The 22,275-nt window shown below is 45.5% G+C and overlaps 2 protein-coding genes across 2 annotated transcripts; one reads left to right on the forward strand and one right to left on the reverse strand.

The window, feature by feature from the left end:
- Positions 1-2,174: 2,174 nt before the first annotated feature.
- On the reverse strand, positions 2,175-7,977 carry LOC125535250 (ABC transporter G family member 25). Its single transcript, XM_048698298.2, has 14 exons — positions 7,603-7,977; positions 7,382-7,458; positions 6,202-6,471; positions 5,990-6,053; positions 5,748-5,891; positions 5,631-5,665; positions 5,460-5,533; positions 4,469-5,355; positions 4,090-4,386; positions 3,538-4,002; positions 3,300-3,448; positions 2,924-3,213; positions 2,705-2,829; positions 2,175-2,588 (listed from the first exon to the last, which is right to left on the reverse strand). The coding sequence occupies exons 1-14, from the start codon at positions 7,818-7,820 to the stop codon at positions 2,432-2,434; spliced, it is 3,252 nt and encodes a 1,083-aa protein (XP_048554255.2). The 5' UTR covers positions 7,821-7,977; the 3' UTR covers positions 2,175-2,431.
- Positions 7,978-18,378: 10,401 nt separating this feature from the next.
- LOC147983141 (uncharacterized) lies at positions 18,379-20,749 on the forward strand. Its single transcript, XM_087540657.1, has 3 exons — positions 18,379-18,705; positions 20,296-20,379; positions 20,480-20,749. The coding sequence occupies exons 1-3, from the start codon at positions 18,379-18,381 to the stop codon at positions 20,747-20,749; spliced, it is 681 nt and encodes a 226-aa protein (XP_087396783.1).
- The last annotated feature ends 1,526 nt before the right edge of the window (positions 20,750-22,275 follow it).

Genomic DNA, 22,275 nt, shown 5'->3' on the forward strand with positions numbered 1-22,275 from the left:
TTTGAGTAGTTTAGCTTGTACAGGAATATTGCTTTTGCGAAGGTTCCTGGTTTATTTTCTCTGGTTCTTGATGGTTCATAGACGTTTATTTTGTTGTTTTTCTGCCTTACAGTTTTCATTGTGGTTTATATGTTTCGTTCCTTCTTTCTTTTCGTTTATGTTTTCTCTTTTCTTTTCTTTTTCGTTTTTATTTTTCCTTTATAAAAAAATTGTTCGGCAATTTCAAGTATTAGTTTAAAATAAAAAGAACTTTCACGTTTCAAAAAATATTCCTGTTTAAAAAAATGATCCCGTTTTTAAAATTTTGTTCACCAATTCAAAAAACGACATGTTTCAAAATTGTTTGGAATTTCAAAAAAGGGTTCATGCTTTTTTAAAAAAAATCGCAAATTAAAAAAATGTTCGGGATTATTTTTCAAAAATGAAAAAATTTCTTGGTATTTCAAAAAGTTCCCATTTTTACAAAATGATGTTTTAAATGTTTGCATTTGTAAAATGTTGGAAAATTTGTAAAGAAACACATTTTCTTGTTTGGAAATAAAGAAAAATCAAGAATTGTTCGGGGATTTCAAATTCTGTTCATAATTTCAAAATTTGTCCAAAAAGATTGAAATTGTTTGTGTTTGACAAAAATTGTGCTAATCTTACAAAAAAATATCAAATGTTGAATTATTATTCACTCTTTGTAGACAATGCCTTTAATTCTGCCGCTGCTATTCTTTGTTATATGTTCGCGCTGCAAATGTGCAACGAGAACTCATGAAATACGGTGCTCAACAATCTTGTGTATCGAGATCGAGTCGAATTGAGCATGCATAGTTTTAGGCGATTTTTCTGTCCACGCTACTACTCGATGCGGTGCCACAGAATGGGGTGGCGCAGTTTTCTTCGCGCATGTGCGTCACACTCCTATTTGACGTCCGGGAAGGTTACTCCTAACTAGCGCTTTCTATGCCAAGTAAGCGCAGCGGCCCTCATGAGCTACTCAAGTGGGCCAGCCAGCAAGGAACAGAGCACTTCTCGCTCCCCCTCGCTCGCTTTTCAAGTTTGACCGCTCGACCATTGACTGGTTGACCACTAACAGGTTCACTAGTTGATAGATGACTTTAACAAGGTCATCATATTTGAGAAAAATTCATGAATATTAAGTTTAAAAAATGTTTCCTAATTGCAAAAAAGCAGATAAATTTTTTAGAAGTTAATGAATTTGAAAAACATCGAAATATTGGAAATTTTCATTAATTTGAGAAAAATTCAAAACTTTAATAAAAAATACTAATATGAAAAATTCCATAAATTTGAAAAAAATACAAAAATGAAAAAAGTTTATGAATTTGAGAAAATTTCACAACATTTTGAGAAAATTTAAAAAATAAAAAATCCAAATATATGAAAAGTAAAAAAATGGAAATGAAAAACTAAATAAACCGGAAAAACCAGTCTTGACAAGAAAGATAAAAAAGCAAAAGGATATCTCAAAAAGATTTCCAAAATCGTCTGAGAAATTTTCATAAGCGTCAGAAAAACTGGGACAAGATTGCTCACTACGTGTTTAGTTTTTTTTAGAAGTTAATGAATTTGAAAAACATCAGAATATTGGAATCTCATTAATTTGAGAAAAAATCAAAACTTTAATAAAAAATACTAATATGAAAAGTTTCATAAATTTGAAAAAAATACAAAAATGAAAAAAGTTTATGAATTTGAGAAAATTTCACAACATTTTGAGAAAATTTAACAAATTTAAAAAAAAATCCAAATATATGAAAAAGTAAAAAAAGAAAATGGAATTGAAAAAACTAAATAAACCGGAAAAACCATTCCTAACAAAAAAAGCGAAAGGAAGTCTATTTGGGGTGAGATGTTTTTTGGCGGTACACCTGTACATAACTCTGTTGCTTAATTACTATCGGAATTTTATTAAACTAAAGTTAGTTCATTGCCCAAAAAGTTCTAAATGGCAGTCTATTTGGTGGAACTTAAATTTACACGTTAAAACAAGACACTTAAATTTTAATGCATCTTGTACTTTAGGGTCCAATAACATTCTGAAATTTAAACATTAATTCAATTATGTAAAACATAGATTTTTTTTATATTTTAGTTTGATTTGATTTCTTTTGAATCATGACATAAACAAGTAAGTTGGATCTAAGAACATGTTACCCGCAAAAGAAAAAGGAACCTATGAACTTCAAATATATGAAAGGGCAGTTGTACATGTCGAGTGGCGAAAATTAATGTGGGCAAACAAAATGGTGTCAACAGTGTCGACTCTTTTGTACATCTGTGTCTGAATTCTGTTATTTGTATCTCTCTGTGACTATTCTATAATTTTCAGTAAGAAAAAACATCAAAAAATATTTACAAATGTACAGGGGAAAAAAATGAAGAGATTAAATATGAAAAAATTGGTGCAATTGCACTCCCCTCATCTCTTCTTCAGCAGAACCATTGCCACAAATGCAACAATCCTGAAGAACAGACCATACATGAACAGAACCACAATACAGAGTTGGTAGTTGTGAATATCGAAACCACTCCTGAACAGCAAGCCGCAGCGAGTTATTAGCCAAACTCCAGGATACCTGAAAGAAACAGAGTAGCAAAGTGAGCATGAATGGAAGTTTACAAACTACATAACGTGGCAATCTCGCATTTGGATGCATTGTTCATTGACAGGTGTTCATGAGAAAGAAATAACCTTTTCGCGTTTGCAATTATGAAGCCCTCTAGTGCCCACTTTGGGTAGCTCATATTCTTCAGAAATGCAGGGGTGGTCCTTTGAGTGGATAACAAGGTCAGAACAACAGGTATCAGCGCAGAGCACTGCAGAAAAAAAAACAGGTGAGTTAGTCTCTGAATATGTGACGAATCATCGGGTGAGAAGCTGGACAGTATGATTAATCAGCACGATACGTACCAGCTGCGCCGAGCCAGGATTGAAACATATGGCGAAAGTGTATCCTATCCCAGTCACACAATACACAAGTGAGAGGAGTATGATGTAATTACTGCCAATTGATGATCTCGGATTGTTGAAGTAGTAAAACATGGAGAGGTAAATTATTGGCTTTAAAGCTGTGTTGAAATGATCGATTGTATCCCTGGCAAGAAAGTATGCCAATGTGCTCATCCCAGATTCTCTTTCCCTCAAGTACTGCAATCGCTCAAGTGAAAATGATCTTAATGCCGCAATCTTGCACAGAAGAGCTGCACCATAGATTCATAGTAACTTAAGTCAGAGAGCTTTCACAAGGTTAGGTATAACAAGGTGGTGTCTGAATAATTGAACTTACAAACGGCAATGATAGTGTAAATATAGCCAGGCATCCCAAATGTCGGGTCACTGAGTTTTGCAATTGTCCCCAAGCAGATCCCAGCTAGACCTAGTATCAGGAAATCAACCCCAAGCAGTCTACCTTCACGTAGCCGCTGTTTTGTAACTCTGCAGAGAAATGCATGAAGTAACAACTGATCAGATATGCATTCATTTTTTTTTCAGAAGAAGCTTGTAACTGTATATACTGAGTGTACCTTCCAAGGAAGAACTTGTATTGCTTTAGGATTCCTGGTGTTCTTCTGCTGGACAGATCACTAGGTTTCGACAAACGGTGCTCAAGACGGTTGCGTTCTTGTGCAAAAGCGTTACCTACACCTGCAGGGAGGCAGTGAGGGGTTGATCCAGACATTGAACGATTGATATCGATGTCGGGGATTTGTTCACCCATTGCCTTGAGATCATCTTGCATGTCACTTGGCACTTCGTAGCCTTTGTACTGCATCCAATGAACTGGTAAATGCTTCGCCTTAATGCCTGACTCAGCCTTCACAATGCCTTCAAGAATGTCAATGTAATGGTCTGGCGGGTTTACACGGTCGGGGACATGAATTCCAAGAGTTGAGAAGTAGTCCTCAATGGTCTTGATGGGACCATTGTAAACAATAAGGCCTCCTTTTGCCAGAAGTATCAAATCATCAAACATGTTGTACAATGTGTAGCTGAAGAATGAATAGAAGAAGATATAAGAACCCTTTCAGAAAGATCAGAGTTATCTCAAGGAAAACAGATTTTGGTTCAAGAACTACCTTGGTTGGTGAACCACGGCGCAAATGTTCACGCCTTCAAGTGCCTCGTGACGAAGAGCTTTGAGGAGAAGTTGTGATGAGGAACTGTCCAAGCCAGAGGTTGGTTCATCCAGGATCAGAAGAGATGGTTCCATCACCATTTCAATCCCCACATTGACACGCTTCTTCTGGCCGCCAGAGATTCCACGCTTCTCCACCGTCCCAACCACCGAATTTCTGACCCCCTGAAGGTCCAAGGAGTCTATAACCCTTTCCACTATGAGAACCCTGTCACGGTGTGACATTCTCGCAGGGAGCCTGAAGGATTTACAATATAAATGCTCAGAAACTCATGAGATAGTTCCTGAAAAGCGTATATGATTAAACAAGAAACCATTACCTGCAATTTGCGCTGAACCAAAGGTTCTCCTCCACAGTTAAGTTCCCATGAACGACGTCGTCCTGAGGCACAAAGCCAATGATCTTCTTGTAGGAACGTATACTTCCAGGTGCTCCATTAACAAGGACTGAACCGGTCACTTGATAACCAGTCACCTTCCCGGCCACAGCATTAAGGAACGTGGTCTTGCCGGCTCCAGAGGGTCCCATGACGGCGGTGACACGGCCTGGCTGGAGTTCGCCTGTGACAGACCTCAGCAGCTTCCTTTTTCCAAGTGACAATGTCAGGTTCTTGAACTCAACCTTGAGCAAAGGCCTGGTCATCTCCTTTTGTAGCTCCTTCACCTTGGCAAGCACTCCGGTGAAGGACATGTTCTTGTTCTCTTCCTGCCTGGCCTTCTCCAACTCTATCTCGCCGTACGCGTACTTGAATATTTGAGTTTGAGTTGATCTGTGCTTGCCTTTGGGTGCCGGTTTGTCATTGGCAGCAACAACTTCTCCATCGCCGCTTATGTCCATGACGACCGAAGGCATGACTTCGGATATCTCGCTTGTGTTCTGAGCTGAAAACACTATGGAGTCTGACCTTTCATCTGGCCCGGTCGAACCCATCAGGCGTGCTTCCTGCACCCTGTGGCTAGAATTCTCGAGATCTGTCTGCTGACGAAAGGATCTCCTGCGCGAAAATGTGCGTGACAGATGGTCCTGCACGCCAGTCACATGTTTCCTCGCGATCTGTTTGGCCGCCTTCCATCCCTGGTGAGCCCTGAGCTGCTGCCGAGCAAGCTGGATCGCGTTCTCCCTCGACCTTGCTTTCCTCCGTTCACGAATAGTGAGGAACTGACCCGAGCAGTTGTACACGACCAAGAGCGACACGCCTATTATACCCTGCATCAAGTAGCAAGCCTGAGTTTGGTACTCCATGATGCAAACACAGCACTTGTTAAGCTAGCAAAAATATCGAAATGCTGGATTGGCATTACAGGATTTACCACTAAACAAGCGCCCAAAATGATGACGTTGTCATTCTCTTTGTTTTCCTTACATGAGCCTTTAATGACGCATTCTGAAATTTTTAATGTAAAAGTCAGCTTATCCAAGAATGAATACAATGGTGGCATCATTAAAGATGATATTGGTGAAGGCATGCTGGTTGTGCTTACTCTCTTCTTTGGTGGAACCCAATTTGCAATAATGCCTGCAGAGGAAACAACCAAGAAACAAATTAAAAACAGATTATGTAGTGTGTAACGCGAGATAGAGAGGCCATAGATCATTACCCACTGGTACAGGACAATTTAGATGTTGTGCTTGGGCAGTGGTAACCAGCAGGACAGAAGATTTCTTCAGTGCTCCCAAAATCAGCCCATTTGTCAGCGCCACCGCAGCCATTGGTCGAGTTTGGAGTTATCTGGTACTTGTACCTGAGAGAGATAAATTTAGCAACTCAGTTAACATGGCTTCTGCATTTGTATATCACAAAACAAAATGCCTAAAGAAATATACAAAGAGGACATCTTACGGATCACAAAGACCAGTGGTTGAGTTCCCTTTGGCGCGCGGACAGTATGATCCCAACGGACAAGCTATATAGACATAGGAGACACAAAAGCTCGAGTCATTTCACAAGCCGATGCATGATCTTTGCTGCAAATTTCAGTTCATTTTTTTCGACTCGACAAATTTCAGTTCATAACAAATACAGTTACGTGGAAGTGTCCGAAGGAAACTTACGGAGCATGCAGGTGAGGCCACGGGGACAGAAGAAGCCCTCGCAGCACGCCTGGCAGTTGGTAGCTCTCAGCGGGATGGTCTCGTTGTCGTTGGCGGCAGGGATCGGACCAACAGAGCAAGCCCACCCCGGCTCACAACCCGGCGACCAAGCGGAGATGCCGCAGTTTATGTTGGTCTCCAGGAAGAGGTTTTTCTCGCCTTTCGGGTTAAACAGGCTTGTGAAGTAGAATTTCGCTTCTGCCGGCGTACATAATCGCTGCGGCATGTCACCTGAGTGAGTGCATCATTCACACATCAGACACCTTAGTCATTATCTGAAACTAGTCTCTTTCTGTATGATACAATGGGAAAGGGATTTTTCAGTTGTGAGCCTGGGATGTTCTTGTCCCCGCAAAAAGAAAATGTGAAAATGTAAAATAAAAATAAGAAGGTCAGATTTGTCAGAAAGATCACAAGTCAAACTAGTGGCTAACTCGTGACGATCATACAAATGATCAGAGCAGACAACATTGTTTAGAGTTGATCCTGTCAAGCCCAATGTTGTTGAGGTCACATTCAAGTATTATTAAACAGATAAAATTTGCGTTGGAACGCCACTTGTCATGACCACCTAATACCATGTCCCTATCAGACCCTTCCAACTCGAGGAAATGTGCCGGAGAAGAGTTCCAAAAGAAACCATCTCAATCTACATAGTATGTTGCTTCCCCAACACAATATGGCTTCACAATACCAGGGAGTGGAAGTTTACAGTTTTTTGTTTGGGTGGCAACAGAAAACCACCGTTGCGAATTCCAAGTCTGTTCACTCACGGTTCACAAAGAAGTAGAATTTGGAATGGAATTTGTTAGCAACGGAAGGAGCATACTGTATTTAAGAAATGAGCCTAGCTGGGCCTTGGACTGGAGCATATGGATGTGATCCGGTCAAGAAGACCGGACACAGGTTAGCCCGTCGCCAGCAACTATTTAATTCAGCACTGGCTGTGTGTAGCCACAGAGAATCTTCAACGCGGAATTATAAAAGTCAAGAAAGCGGAAGCAAATCGCCGCAAGGGAACTGGTAGCAGCGGTCAATGAGCAACAACCAGGAAGGACGCAATTCAGCAAACACCTGAGCTGCACGCACGCACGAATGAATGGATCGAGCATGGAAATGGATGGATGGACGGATGGATCACCTCTGGTCTCGGCGAGGCAGCGCTCCACGAAGCCGAGGTCGGAGGTGTAGTTGAAGGCCCCGTTCCAGTCCTCCTGCCTGCGCAGATCGCAACCGGGATCAATCGCCGCCGCCGAACCAAAGCCGTGAGGCTCGTACGGGAGAAGAGAGCACCACCGGAAACGGAAACAGAAACAGGGGATGCGGGCGGGGCGGAGTGTATGTACTACTAGTACTACTCACGTGTCGGAGACGCAGAAGCTGAAGCGGTCGGAGATGGTCCTGGCGACGTCGTTGGTGAGCCCCGTGAGCTGCGCCTGCACGCCCCTCATCTCCGGCGGCAGCGGCGGGGCCGGCCGCTGCCCGCTGGCACCCCCGGCGAACAGCGCGAGCGCGAGCAGAAGAGAGAGCACCGGCAGGCCGGCCCGCCGCCTGTACCGCGAGTGCCCGGCATCGCGCATTCCGGGACAGAGGAGCAGGCAGGCAGCAGGAGAGGGGGTCTTGGACTAGAGCTGGGGGGAAGAGCCGAAGAGGAGGAGGAGGAGGAGGGAGACGGTGAAAAATGACTAGGAATGATGTGATTTTAAACGCCTGAGGAGTGAGGGGTGAGGACGCGTGCGCGCACCGCACAGTGTACTCACCAACGCACGCACGCGGCTTTGAATATTCGGCGGAGCGGAAGGGAGGGAGGGGGAGGAGCACGTTGAGGTCGAGGCCGGTGTCATCCATCTGCTCGCGCGGGGTGGAAGTAGAATGGATGGATGGATAAACAAAGCAACGGTTGATCCGGTGGCCGGGGTTGGTGGCGGGGCAGCTCGCTTGGCTTCTCTTTTGGCCTTCCCGGATCTATCCGTCCGTGGACTGTTTCTCGCAGGTACTTGCAGGGGAATTTCATAAGTATCTTACGCTTTTACCATGTGTTTGATGATAGATGTGTCTGGCCTGGCTTTACCTTTACGTACCGTCGATTTTTTTTCTTCCCAAAAATGATCCGGATCTATCATCAAAGTTCACCCGAAGGACCAAGCACTTCAAACAAATATAATAGAAATTAAATCGAGATTTTAAGACCACCGAACAACCGCTTAACAACAGTGTTCCATACAAGAATTTTTTCCTAGTCAGATAATATATGGTCTCTCGCGCCAACGAAAAAGGGTTTTGATGATGGCATGGTGACTGATTCGCACATGTGGCAGTCTAGTCCTGCATGATTTGGAGAGAAAAAAAAACCAGGAAGGATATGGAGTGAAAGCAGTCAGGAAAAGTATTTTGAAAAACAAGCATGTTTTTTATTGAAGTTGCTCAATCTTTAGGGATTTTTTAGCAACTTTTATGACAATATACGAGATATTTTGGAAAACCGTGCATGGAATTGGGTAGTGTAACTAAACTTTCTTTCTTCTTCAATTTTTGACTTCTCTTATTTTCTCGATACCTTTCTTAGAATATTCATGAATTTTCATAATCATTCCAATTTTATTTATGCTTTTTCCCGTTTCCCTGCAAATCTTCTCATTAAATCTTTTTTCTCCTTACAAATAACTCCTATTTGCTTCCTAGATTTTATTATCACCCCCCCCCCCCCACCCACACACACACAAACAATTATACTTGAGTTTTTAAAAATGACATAAACCATGTTTTTTTTATTTCTTTCAGATATCTTTTTTCCTTCTAGATTTGTGTTTTTGTTTTGTTGTTGATTGAGCTACTAATTTCAGAGAAGTAATCACCAAGCCATTGTTTAAATCGTTTTCGTTGTGTCACAATATCAAATTTATACGGTTTTGATACTTGCGGGACCAGAATGACCCGATATTTGTTCATGGGCCAACTTTAAGCTTGTAGTAAAAGCCTCGTCTGGAGTCAACCCCCTCCCCTCCCCTCCCCAAGTCGCCCCCCGCGTGGGCGGCCGGGAGGCCCCCAGATCTCGTCGGCCGCCCCCCCACTCCTCCTCCTCTTCCCTCGCCGCCGCCCAAGGGCGCGCCCAGGTGAAGCCTGGTCGTCGCCGGCGGCGGCGGGGAATCGGGCCCTCTCGCTCGCGTGGGGCTAGCGCGGGCCGGCGCCCCCGGGCCGGAGCGTGGCGGCGGGCCGGACGCCACGGCGGGTGGTGGCGGCGCCTCGGCGACTTCGCTCCCCCGCGGCAGGAGGCCTCGCGATCTGGTGCATCGCGGTCGCCAGGGACGGCGGCGGCATGACCGGATCGGGTCGCGGCGGCGCGGCCGGATCTATGCCCAAGCGTGGGACTTGATCGCTCGTCTGCCGTCGGCACGGTGGCGGGTGCGGCTCGTCGGCAGCTGGGCAGATCCGCCGGGATTCTATCCTTGTCTGGTCCATGACAGCGCGGGCAACTCCGGGGGAAACCCTAGATCTCCTTGGGATTGAGCGATGACGGCGATTTTGCGTTGTAGTCCCTCTTTAGGGCATTGTTTTGGAGTTTACTCCGGTTGAAGGGACCAGCGGCGTCGGTGGCGCACGTCTGGTGGAGCAACTGCCGATGAAAATCGCGCCGACTACAGTCATGGCTGACGATGACAGCGTTTTAGATGTCGTTCCCTTGTCGAGGCATCGTCGTTGCAGTCTGCGTCATCAGGCTCGGGACGCTCCGGGGAAAACCCTAGATCTGGGTCTTCCGAATCGGACGATGATGGCGTTTTATCGCTTTCCCCCCTGGGGGCATCGTTTTGGAGCAAGTGATGGTTGGGGGGATGGTGGAGCGGTACTTCATCTCACACATTGATGGCGGTGGAGATCGGCGGCATGGCGCTGCGGAGGCTCGGCGTTCGATGCGCGGAGATGGACTCGCGCAGGAGGAGGTAGCTGTCTGGCGTCATGGTGACGTCGATGGCAGAGTGGCCAGACAAGGTAGAAGCCTCAATATGATCTGAAGACGGAACTGTGGAAGATGGCGGCGACGACACACGAGTGCGTCTGACCGGATTGTGCCCCAGACCCGGTATGTGGCTCGGCTGGGGCTTCTGGCTTTTGATGTTAGGCTTAGGTGAGTGGTTTGGGTAGTGGCCCAACTAGCACCCCTTCATCATATGGATAGGAGTAGTGGCATATGTTGCCAAGATGGTGGATTCAGGTATATTGTTTGTAATACTTTGTAAGGTCCTCGAGAATAATCAATAAAGTGGCCGTATGCATCTCCCAGATGCAGAGGCCGGGGGTCATCCTTTTTTTTTTAAAGTAAAAGCCTCGTGCTACTCGGGTATGAACGCAAGCTGGTGAAGCTTCCCGCTACTAGAGAGGGTCACAAATATCACCTTTCCTTCTCTTAACAACAAGTTAACTGATACTAGTCAACATCATCCATAGGGGACTATGTATATGTCTAAATCAATCTTTGTTTTGACATGGAGCTGGTCAAAGAGATCCTCACATATCCCCGCAAACACAAAAGAAAAAAAGATCATTGTATAAATGATTTGCCTAGAAAGTGTTTCGCCTTGACTTGGTTTAGACTACATATGGCACCTGACTGCACCCTGGATGACCATATTAAGAACCTCCGATAGTGTTCAAACTTTAATAAAACAGGCGGACATTTGACCGGCCCTCATGTCATCTTCCCCAGCGGCTAGAGAAAAAACCCTAAGTCCTCCCCCTCGTCTCGCCGTCACCGAAGGGCGCCCCTCGTCGAAGCTCAGGGTGACCCCAAGGAAGGAGGCAACATAACACTTGGTTTTTGTCGACGTGGCTTGTCCCTCCGCCCCCCGAGACTCGTTTTCTCTAGATGTTGCATTAACCCTTAGTCTGCGGCTTCCCCTTCCCTTCAAGTGCTTGACCCCTGAAGGCTCGGCCAACCTCTCCTCTTGTTGCATGCGCTGCTACTGGGTAGGGTGCATGAGGCTGCTGGGCATTGGTGTAGGAGCTGGATTCGGCCGGGTCGCGACAGTGCTAGCCGGGGCGCCTGGGCATGCCTCTAGGCTGGGGTGCATCCTGCTCTCCACATCTTCGGCGGCGCCTTCATTCGGGTTGCAGTGATGACTTTGACACGGTGGTTTGGTGGGGTGGTTGTTGATTCCCCAACGATGCCTACCTGTGGTGGCGCAGCGGGCGCGTGAGGCCTCGTGACGGGGCCATAGCTGGTGCAGCTCTAGCCTCGAGGACCCTGGACCTATGTCCTCCAGCGTCCACGACTCACTGGCGTCATTCACTCGCGCGACTCTGCCTTCGGCGTCCTAGAAGCTATGTCCCTTCCAGCTTCTTCGACTTGTCGACATCCTGGCGGCTTCAGCCCCGACGGCCAACTCGAATTAAGATAACAACCAAGATTTCCCATTTGCCGGGCGAGATGCTTTACTGAAAAACCACAGTACTACACTACATCAATTTGAAGAAATCTGCAAGTGACTCTAATTTGAATTCACTAGCCAGTTCTTCGTTCCCGTCCAGTTCACTCGCTCGAGATCGTCATAAGCTGAGCACGAGCCACTTTCTATAGCTCGACTTGAGCTTCGCTTAGTTTGAGCTCGCTCGAATTTTAGTGTAAGTTGAACTGAGGCTAAGCCAACTCAACTCGTATGCAACCCTATCAACCCCCCCCCCCCCCCCCCCCGCGCTGTCCACACACAATTATTACATGAGTTTTTTGAAATGAAAAAATGTTTTCTATTTCTTTCAGATTTTTTCTGTTTTCTTCTGGATTTATGTTTTTGTTTTGTTGTTGATTGAGCTGCTAATTTGCAAGAAATAATCACCAAGTCATTGATTAAATCAATTTTGTTGTGTAACAAGATCAAATTTATACTTTTTTTGTACATGTTGGACCAAAATGACCCGATATTTAAGTTGATGGGTCAAACTTTGAGCTTGTAGTCACAGCTTGATGCTAGTGAAGCTTCCCGCTACTGGACAGGGTCACAAAATCACTTTTCTTTTCTTAACAACAAGTTAACTCATACTGGTCAACATCATCTATAGGAGACTATGTATATGCCTAAAGCAATCTTCGTTTTGACATGGAGATGGTCAAAGAGATCCTCACATATTCCAACAAAAGAAAAGAAAAAAGATCATCGTATACATGATTTGCCTAGGTGTTTCACCTTGACTTGGTTCAGACTACCTATCGCACCCCACTACACCCAGGATGATCAATATTAAGCACCCCTGATGGAAACAAGTTTTCAAACTTCAATAAGCGGGCGAACATTTGACCGGCAAAGTCCAGCATAGCGGCCCGAATGCCCGCGCCTTGAGAGGCAGGCCGAACCAACACCGTGTCCAACATTCTCCAAATCCAATATCGGGGACCCCGCCAACAAACAGGACAACCCCTTCATGAAATCATGGATGCCCACGTCGTGACACCGTCATCATCCGATCCAAAGAACCAGAACTAGGGTTTTTCTCGATGGCCGAAGAGTGGCACAAATAAAAACACCCAGGGCGATATGCACGACTTTGTTGGTGCCTCCCCATGGCAGCTGCCGCCTCCAGCCTAGTCATGTCTTACGGCTCGCTTGCAAATCTCCTGGCATTCTTGATGAGGGTACATTGATCGAATCGAGTTTGGAGCCATGGCCGCGTGACAGAGGTGCATCGTGATGGTCGTGACGCGGTTTGGTTATCCCAAGTCCTGTCTCCTCGCCTTCTATGGCTGTAGCCCGGGCTAGACGGGTTTAGCTGTGTTATATCCTCTGTTTGAACCGGGCATTCATTGTCTCTCCACTCCAGTACCATATCAACACCTTCTTGCGGTCGTGATGTGTTATGTGTTCTTTGTATTCATTCTAATTCTTTCTATCAATGAAATGAGATATGGAAGCTTTGCGTATACGGGATTAACTTCGAGCCTCGGCGATGCCTCGTGCATCTCCGCAGAAATCAAATCATTCGGTGAGCCGGCAGTTGCTTCGGGGAGCTTTCTCTAGCTAGCTAGGCTCGTGGCGGTTTTGACTTTTCCCGGTGGCGAGTCACGGCTAGCTCACGAGCCCGTCCTCCACGTGCTGCGTCAAGGACTGTGTTTCTCTCCCTGAAACATTGATTAACCTTGCGTATACTACTACAAACTCAGATGCCTTCTACCTCTACCATTGATAAATTTAAAAACCTTGTAACAAGACGCCTTCGTCATGCAATACGCACGGAAGAATGACAGTGACGAAAGCATCAAACGTGCCATGCGATGTGTGTAGTGTCAAAGAAAAAAAAAGTTTTATATTATGAGACAAAGGGAATATTTTCCCATTTCGTATACACACAGAGAAGATCGGATCGATGAGCACCATGATCGGTGGCGCGATAACAAATGGCAGAGGATCAATGCGCGTCTCGATCAGTTGTTTATTCATTTATTTTTGCAAAATAAAATTGTTATTACTCATTCATTTGGCGGACGCGGAGAGACGGACACGATTTCACCCTCTTGTCCATGAGACGAGAACGACTTCGGGGGGCACAGCCGCAGCAGCAGAGTGCGGACAAATCAAGGCGGCATGCATGCATGCATGCAAGTGTCGACCGGCTTGCTCGCTCCGCCGGCGGTCCGGCGACGGGATCGCGTCATTTGGAGCGCATCCGCGCGTCGCGCCGCGTCCAGGAACCACACACATGCATCCACGCATGATGATGACGGGTAGCCGGATGTGTCTCTCCTGGTTTTTCTTCTTCTTTTCTTTTTAGATGGATAGATCATGCATGCATCCACGACGGTTGGTGTGTAGTTCAAGGCTTCCGGCAGTCGTCCCTGTCAGCGGTCGCGTTCAGATCTCGACATGGAGCTTTCCGAGCAAGGAGTGGGTGCAGGGTGGAGCCGGAGCGGACTCTGTCAAGACAAGACAAATCTGTTGCTCGTGACTTGGCAAGATAACCCCAGACTATGATTTGCCATGCCATGCCATGCATGTGTGTGTTAGTAAATCTTAGCGCTGCAATACACGGTGCTGGATCCTGTCATACCCCCTCCTTTGTCCTTTCCAAAATGTACAGTGCGTTTCATTTTTGCATTATATTGATGCATGCTTTGACCATTAATATGCACCAAAATACATGGATGAAACATGTATAAATGGTATCCTCATATTCGCCTTGCGAAACAATTGTATTCCACGTGTCCTTATACTAATCTTGTAGGCATACAATAAGTAAAATTTATAACCAAAGTTGTGCAATGAGAATCAGAATGAGTATAAAGGAGAAAGTGGATGTGAAGAACTAAACATAGGCAAGGTGCTTAAAAATGGGTTATATATGTTCCCACACTCCTAGCCAAAACTAAAAGAAAAAAAAAACTAATGGATTCTATGTGGAGAACAGTTGCATGTTAGAGTTTATGGGTCTCGGCCCACTAAATCTTGTACTCGGCCCAGTTAAAATTCTGAAATTCAAATGCCCATTTAAGTTGCATGGCAAATGTGAAGTTTAATACCATGTTGCTAGTGAAGTGGAAGAAACATCAATATAAAAGAATGGGCTATTCTACTACTCGGGTAGCATAAGAAACGAGAGCAATAACGCGCGTCCTCACTCATCACCCACTTCACTTCACGCAAAGCGTGTGTCGTGTGAATTGAGTTCGAGTTTGGACAATGTTATGCACCTTGTAGGAAGAACTAAAAAATTTCCTCGGCGGCGCATTGCCTAGTTTTAGGTGTACGTGCCAATACATGAGCTCACCGTGGACACATTTTCGATGCTCAGAGTCTTTCACCACATGTCGGTTACATCTCTTTGCTCTCCCAGGCATCTCCTTCATGACAAGGAGAGAGTTTACACATAGCAAAATAGACAGAACAAAACCCAAGCGTATGCTGAGTTCCTTTGGGTCGAGATGCTTCTCTGGCGACCCCATCATGATAACTATGTGCACATCTGTCTGGGAGAGCAGTTCTCTGAAACCGCATCCCTTGAAAACCTGCACCGGGCGAGGTGCAACAAGGAGCATCTCGGCGTGACTGCTCGCTCGAGTTCGATTACATTCTTCACACTCATCCACCTGCTTCGATTACTTCCTCTACGGCAGACAACCACCCTGTCTTTACCACCATGTCCGAAGACGGTGCTGCACCGGAGTCTCCGGAGCCTCATATGTTCTAACACCCTCTCTCTTGACGTATGTGATTGGTGCATATGCGTATGTGCTAGATATTTTTTTAGAACGAAAGCTCAAGAGGAGCCCGACGTTGAATTAACAAAGCCATCAACCGGTCAGGGATTACACAAGGCCACCACTACAACCAACAGGAAACAGAAAGGAAATGCTACAGCTGATATAAAGTGTTGCCAAGCAGCTTACAAGCACCAAAGACTACAAGCCCTACATAAGAATTCTAAATAAGCACTAGCTTGTAGTCGACGGGGTCCTCCGAGTGAACTTGGCCCAGAAGAGCGAACAGAGAGGAACACCAGACCGCGCCCTCATCTACCCAGGAAGGTGGACACCGAAATTGTGCCGCTGTTCTCCAAATCCGGAGGAGCCCCCTGCCCGCTCACCTTGGCTCGAAAGGCGCTGGACCGCCGGAAGATGGAATTGCTCACCCTAGAGCAAAGAACGGACAAGGTTCCGGCCACCAAGGGAGATACTCAGCCCGATCTGCCGCTGCACGAAGGAAACCCGAAGGATATCCACACCGAGGCTCTCTGGTACAAGCACGAAGAGGAAAAACTGCACAAGGAAGCTGTCACTGAACAAATATACAGAGAAAAGAGATGGATCACCATAATTGGAATTAGCTCAGGCCCGTAGAAATCAGCCATGTTCGTGCTAATGCATTTGAGCAATTGCTAGTGAGGACCCCTATCCCCTCCCTGCCCAAGGCAATGACGCCGATCAAGTAGAAACTGACCGGCAACTGAACAAATCATAAGGAATGCCGAGCTTCACTAATTCAGAAACAAAGCACCATGTTCCATCTCCCTCGACGAAGGCGCAGCCATCACGACGCCCCACTGCACGCTCCCACCTTGCCCAAGATAGCACCTTCAGGAAGGAGGCGACGCACGCCGTGCCATTGCCCTCCAGTCTATGCAAGACAAGGGATTTCTCCCGGAAAAGAAGCGGGAGGGAGAGGAACTGAACCTCGACGACGCCTCCGAGGAGGGGAACGACACTGGCCGGTGTCACCGCCGCCATGGCCAGAGAACCAGCCAAGGATTTCTCCTGGTCCAAGTTCGCGACTCGTGGCAGTTCACCTTCATCGGCGCCTGCGACCAAAGGCCACCGACGACCAGATCCGGCGTGAAGCAGCGCTGCAGGGGGGAGGGGGGAGGGAGGCCGCCTTTAGATCTGGACACGAGCCAGGGGGACGCACCACCCGCTACGACCGGCGACAACTCCCGCGAGGAGACATAGGGGCAACAACTGCAACACCGCTCGCTGTAGAAGATGGCGCCGCCTCACTGCCTGAGGCCGCCGCCTCGACGCCCGAAGCCCTCCGCGCAGGAGCAGCCAGATCCTCGCCGCCGCCGTCCTTGGTGGTCACGCGGAGTTCGCCTGAGGCCTCCTCAGACGGCGACAAGGGGGGAAGGAGGAGGGGTGGGAGGACTGGCGGCTAGGGTTTCGTCGCCTCCCTAGTCGCCCCAAGCGGAGCGACGCCTGCTAGATGTTCCTAGGCTGTTGTATGTGATTTGCCATGTCAGTAACCTTGTGATGCTGCCAACTTGAATTAAGCTTAAATGAAATCTGCCTAATTCCCTAACAACACATGACTGAATCAGCTCTCGTGTTCGACGTCTCATGTGTCTCGCCGACCATTTATTTCGGTGTGATGCGTATCCTATTTACAGCAACGCTCCGCGACTCCACTCTTCATATGTGATCATTCGTAGGTGTTTCTATGCATGCCCTGGTGTGAACATGTATGCAGTGCTGCTATGGAACACAGAAGCAGATCAGAACACGTGATCATCTGTTTATTTAGCATATGTCCGAGTTGCCACTTGATTTATCATAACAGACGCTACCGATCTACTCCTAGCTAGCACGCGTGGGTGCATGCACCCATGCATGTGAGAGGTTGCTGGACCCAGTTTCCATCGATCGACCACGTTGGCAAAGCTGAAACCGGGCAATATTATATGCCAAGGCAGACTGCACGCAATCTTTGAAGGTTGAACAAGGACCATGCATGCATATGGATGCATGGCAGAAGAATGATTAACAAACTGGTTTCTGGCATTGCTTACGCGCAGGGGCACATCACAACTGCGTCTGCCTGAACCCTGAGGACAACGTAAAGCATTTTTTCCTTCCAAGGAAAAAACATACTAGTATTATGCAAAAGTTATGATGTCTTGTTATGCAAAAGTTATGCATGCACCCATAGACTCTGGCTCTGCCACCATCGTCGAGTTGGTCGTCGCCAGATTCTACCAACTGTTGACTTTGTAGGCTGAGCCGAATAGCATCGCTGGTTAATTGGATAATTATTATAAGGTCAATTTGTGATATGGTACATGCATGGACCTTGGCTGTGCCGTGGTTTCCTAGGAAAATCCTGTGGCGAAAACAAGACCGGCTTCTCTTGTCCGTTTTTTTTTTTGAGAAAGGCTTCTCTTGTCCGTTAGTTACGGACGCACGAAACGAAGAGTGGCAGAGGAGTACGTGGTACGGTGGTAGACACCGACGAGTGATGACTGCACTTTCATCGTTTCTGCTCCGGTGCTCCCCTGGGCTGAACGCGGGGTGGAAAAACACATCGACGGTCAGGATGAACCAAAAACGGTTCATAACGAGGGGCACGATCGTCTTTGTTGCCCCTGCGTATAGCCGCCGAGGAGCCCTGGGAGGCCCGTACGGGTCCGGTTAGATCATATGCCCGTCCGTATACGTATTTATTTGTATACGGCCGCCTTTCGTGCACGCGTGAAGCCGCCCGTGCGTGGGGCAACACGTGTCACGGGTAGTTGCCAAAACTGTCCCATCATATAAATGTGGACGGCAACCACCTCCGGCCGCATCGCCCACCATTTCCCCCTGCCGCATCGTCTCCCTCTCTCCACTCCCCACTCCCCACTCCCTCTCCTCTCCAACCTCCTCGTCTCCCTCACAGCATCCTCTCCATCGCCATGGCGGACGCAGGAGACGAGCGCCCCGATTGGGGCGCAGATCTGGTGGAGCAGGCGCGGCAGGTCGCTGCGGGCACCTTTGTGAGGGGGCGTGCCAGCGTCCAGCGCGGTGCTCCCTCCGCTGGAGATCTGGAGAAGGCGGGGGCGGGCTGCAGTGGCGCGGTCCAGCCAGATGCGCCCGCTCTGGCAAACTCCGGCGAGGCGCAGAAGGTGGAGGCGGGCTCTGGCGAGGCGCAGAAGGTGGGGGCGGGCTCTGGCGAGGCGCACGAGGTGGAGAAGGTGGAGAAGGTGGAGGCCGGCTCCGGCGAGGAGGAAGCGGAGCAGAAGGTATCTGCGGCTCACTTTAAGTTGGTAGTTATTAGATTGTAGGGTTTGTGGCCAGAACTTTGTTTGGTTAGATTTGTTGGAGGTAGGGTTTTCTCTGCATTAGGGTTTTTCTGTATTTGATTCGTGCAAGAATGGTGAAACACATATGATTATTAGATTAGGTTAGAAGTAGCCGGATTGAGGGATGGGGTTTTTTCAGATGCTTATTAGATTAGTAGTGGAATTTTTGCAATTCTTTAGGTGTCTGGCTTGAGGATTAGACGATGGATTAGTCAAATATATACTTCTCTATTGGTTTGGGTTGGTGCCTGCTTTAGTTCTTCGGCTTGATGATTAATTAAATGGATGCTTAGTTCTAGGGATTATGGCTGTCATAGTTACAATTCTTAGATGCTTGATTGATGCATGTTGTCATAGTTGCAGTTATTTGATGCTTGATTGATGCCTGTCAGGCAGAGGCTATGAGATGGGTTGTGCATGGCCTTGTGTTTTTGGAAATTGTCTACGTGAGGTGATTAGATGGTGCATTAGTTTGGTTGTAAATATAGTGAAGGATGTGCTCATGTACTGGGTGTTGTCATGTTAATCAAAAAGAGCTTCTCAAGGGCTGGATTTTTTGTGCTGGATTGGGGCTTCTGAAGGAGAGGGGAAGCGTGGTCGAGGGGAAGGGGCAGTCTATGCTTATTTAGTTTGGGTTAGTAGTGGAATTTTGTCGTTGCTTCAGAGATATTGACAGCATTGAACATCCTCTGCAATGCCGTTGCTTCAAAGATAAAAGCATCTTGGGCTTTTTTCAGATGCTTATTATATTAGTAGTTGGATTTTTGCTTGTTAGATTTTAATTAGTATGAGGTTGAATACCTTATTTAAGGGGCAATTTAAGGTCAGATATATGTCATATGATTATTAGATATGTAGTTCAATGCTACTGACATTTATGATTATTTGATTTGATCTGTGGTTCAATGATACTGGATGGAAACACAATTGATTTGGAATGCATTAATTAAGATGTGCCAATGAATTGATTTAGATGAAACAAGATTCATCTATAGAATAATTTGTTGTTGTTTAGGTAAGTAATGAAATTTTAGATGTTTGTTGGAGATGTATGCATTTATAGTTGAAGTTGTACCTAATTAACTACTGCATTATGTTAATATGTGTAGGAGCTTTGCTGCATTATCCCAAAAACAGTAATTTGTGCATATTAAAATTTGTAGTTGGCTTCTGTAATTAGTATGTACTATATGTAAAGTGTGAAGTAAATATTCCAAGGCAGGATCCTAGCAAGAAAATATAGTATATATTTCCATTAAGTAGTGTGGGGGGGGGGGGATTCCCTCAAAAGATAAGTGTTGGGTTAATCCAGGGAATGTCAAGAATCCAGCTTGCATTTTCATTAGCATTTATGAAGGACATCATTTGTCTGTTGATTGATTGCTTAGATTCTGTATTTATAAGGAAAGCATTTGGTCACTTGCAACATACCAATGTGGTTCACATTCACAATTTTGTTTGTAATGACATTCTGTGAACTGCAATTCAATTCATTGTAATTGATGTGCTTGTTTGACAATATAGCAGCAGGAGGAGGATCTTGTGGGCAACAAGAGGAAGTGGGACAAGACTGGGTTCTACCCGTATGACTCAGATGAAGATGAGCCGTACGAGGTAAGGCGTAGTTGAAATGTTATTTCTGCATTGATTTAGTATTATGTGTTTATAGTTTTTGAATGCATAATGTATTAATGTCAGTCATTAATGTGTGCAGTATGAATCTGGAGATGATGTGGTCGAGGGGAATGTCGAGTCCTTTGAAGAGAAGGAGGTGTTGAAGATCAGGGCCCAAGGACCTGCTAAGTACTACAACTGGAGGAATGAAAAGTACAGATGCCCCTACTGCAGCAAGCCCGAGCCCAGGTCTGGGTTATTGGAGCATCTGATGGAACATTGCCGGGCTACATCGATCTCCAGTCATGAGTGCAAGATCATGGCTCAGCATTCTGCCCTCCTGAAGGTCCCGAGAAACCCTGACCTCTAGTCGTACATCATGCTGATCATCGGAAGCTGGAAGCCGTACTCATCATCAGTATATTTGATGATGTTTTACTTTTGGAAAGCTGCATCTGGGTCTGAACTGCTTGGAAACTAGCTATATTAATGTAATGTAATGTAATGTGTGTCTGAACTGGATCTGTTGTGAACTGCCTGCTACCTGTGGTGGTAACCTAGAATGCTATCTAAATATGTGTGGCCTTAACTTTATTGGTGGTGAATGCTTCCTTCATGTTTAGTTGTTGTTTCGATGGTGCAATGATCACAAATGGCGCTTCAGTGTTGCTTCAGACATGCTGCAACACTTGTCTATGCTATGGGCAAGTGCAACATGCTGTGCCCATGTGCCAATTATACCAAATATTGAATGTGGCAATGTTCCAAAATGGCTGTCATGAATTATAGTACATGGGGTTTAGTAAAGTTACTGATAATTATTCGTCCTCACACATTCCATCAACGCATAATTTGAATAAGCAAAAAGATCAAATGTTCCATCATTTGAACCTATGTTGCAATTAGAGAGCAAATATTCCATCATCAAAGTATGAAGGAATTAAATGTAAATTTAGAAGAGTAATGTAATACTAGTTAAAAATAATGTGTGCAAAAAAAGGAATTTGAAATAAGATCTACTTTATTTTGTAATAAAGTTATATTACCCAACGTATTAGAATTTTGAAAATGTCACTTATTTATAAGAAAGAAAATATAAATATTCAAAAAGATGTGTTTGATAATAATACCTTTGATTTTTTGGTATGTTATTATTTCAGGGGTCATGTAATTTTTATGTTATTTTTTGAGTGCTCAGGTAATTTTTATGTAAAGTGAAGGAAAAGGAAAATAAACAAAAGGAAAAGCATGGGCCATCCTAGCCATCTAGGAAACCTAGCTTTATAAATAAAAAATTCAAAAAAATAAGAGGGCATTAAAAAAGTAAACAAATATAAGAGGGCATTATAAATTCAAAAAAATTCAAAAATGGAAAAAGAATATTTTACAATGCCCCCCTGAGGTATAGACCGATGTTTTGACCATTCAGTCTAGAGGGCATTATAAATTAATAAAAAATTCAAAAAAATATAAAAACTTGGAAACCCACCTTTGTTTGTGCAATAGATCATGTGTGCCAAAGTTGAGGTTATTTGGAGGTGGTTGAAAAAATGACCGCATTCCGGAGGGGCCATTTGGTCTAACTTAAGCCAGTTTTTGAACAAATGTGATTTTTTCCCACCACCTCCAAATCACACAAAATTTCTTGAACATGGTGACCCACATGTTCCAATCATGGCTATGAAAGAAAATTTGGAAAAAGAATATTTTACAATGCCCCTATGAGGTATAGACCGATGTTTTGACCAGTCAGTCTAGAGGGCATTATAAATTAATAAAAAATTGAAAAAAAATATAAAAACATGGAAACCCACCTTTGTTTGTGCAATAGATCATGTGTGCCAAAGTTGAGGTCATTTGGAGGTGGTCGAAAAAATGACCGCATTCCGGAGGGGC

Source organism: Triticum urartu, chromosome 2A (assembly GCF_056163025.1).
Source record: "Triticum urartu cultivar PI428250 chromosome 2A, HENAU_Tu73, whole genome shotgun sequence".
Taxonomy (NCBI): domain Eukaryota; kingdom Viridiplantae; phylum Streptophyta; class Magnoliopsida; order Poales; family Poaceae; genus Triticum; species Triticum urartu.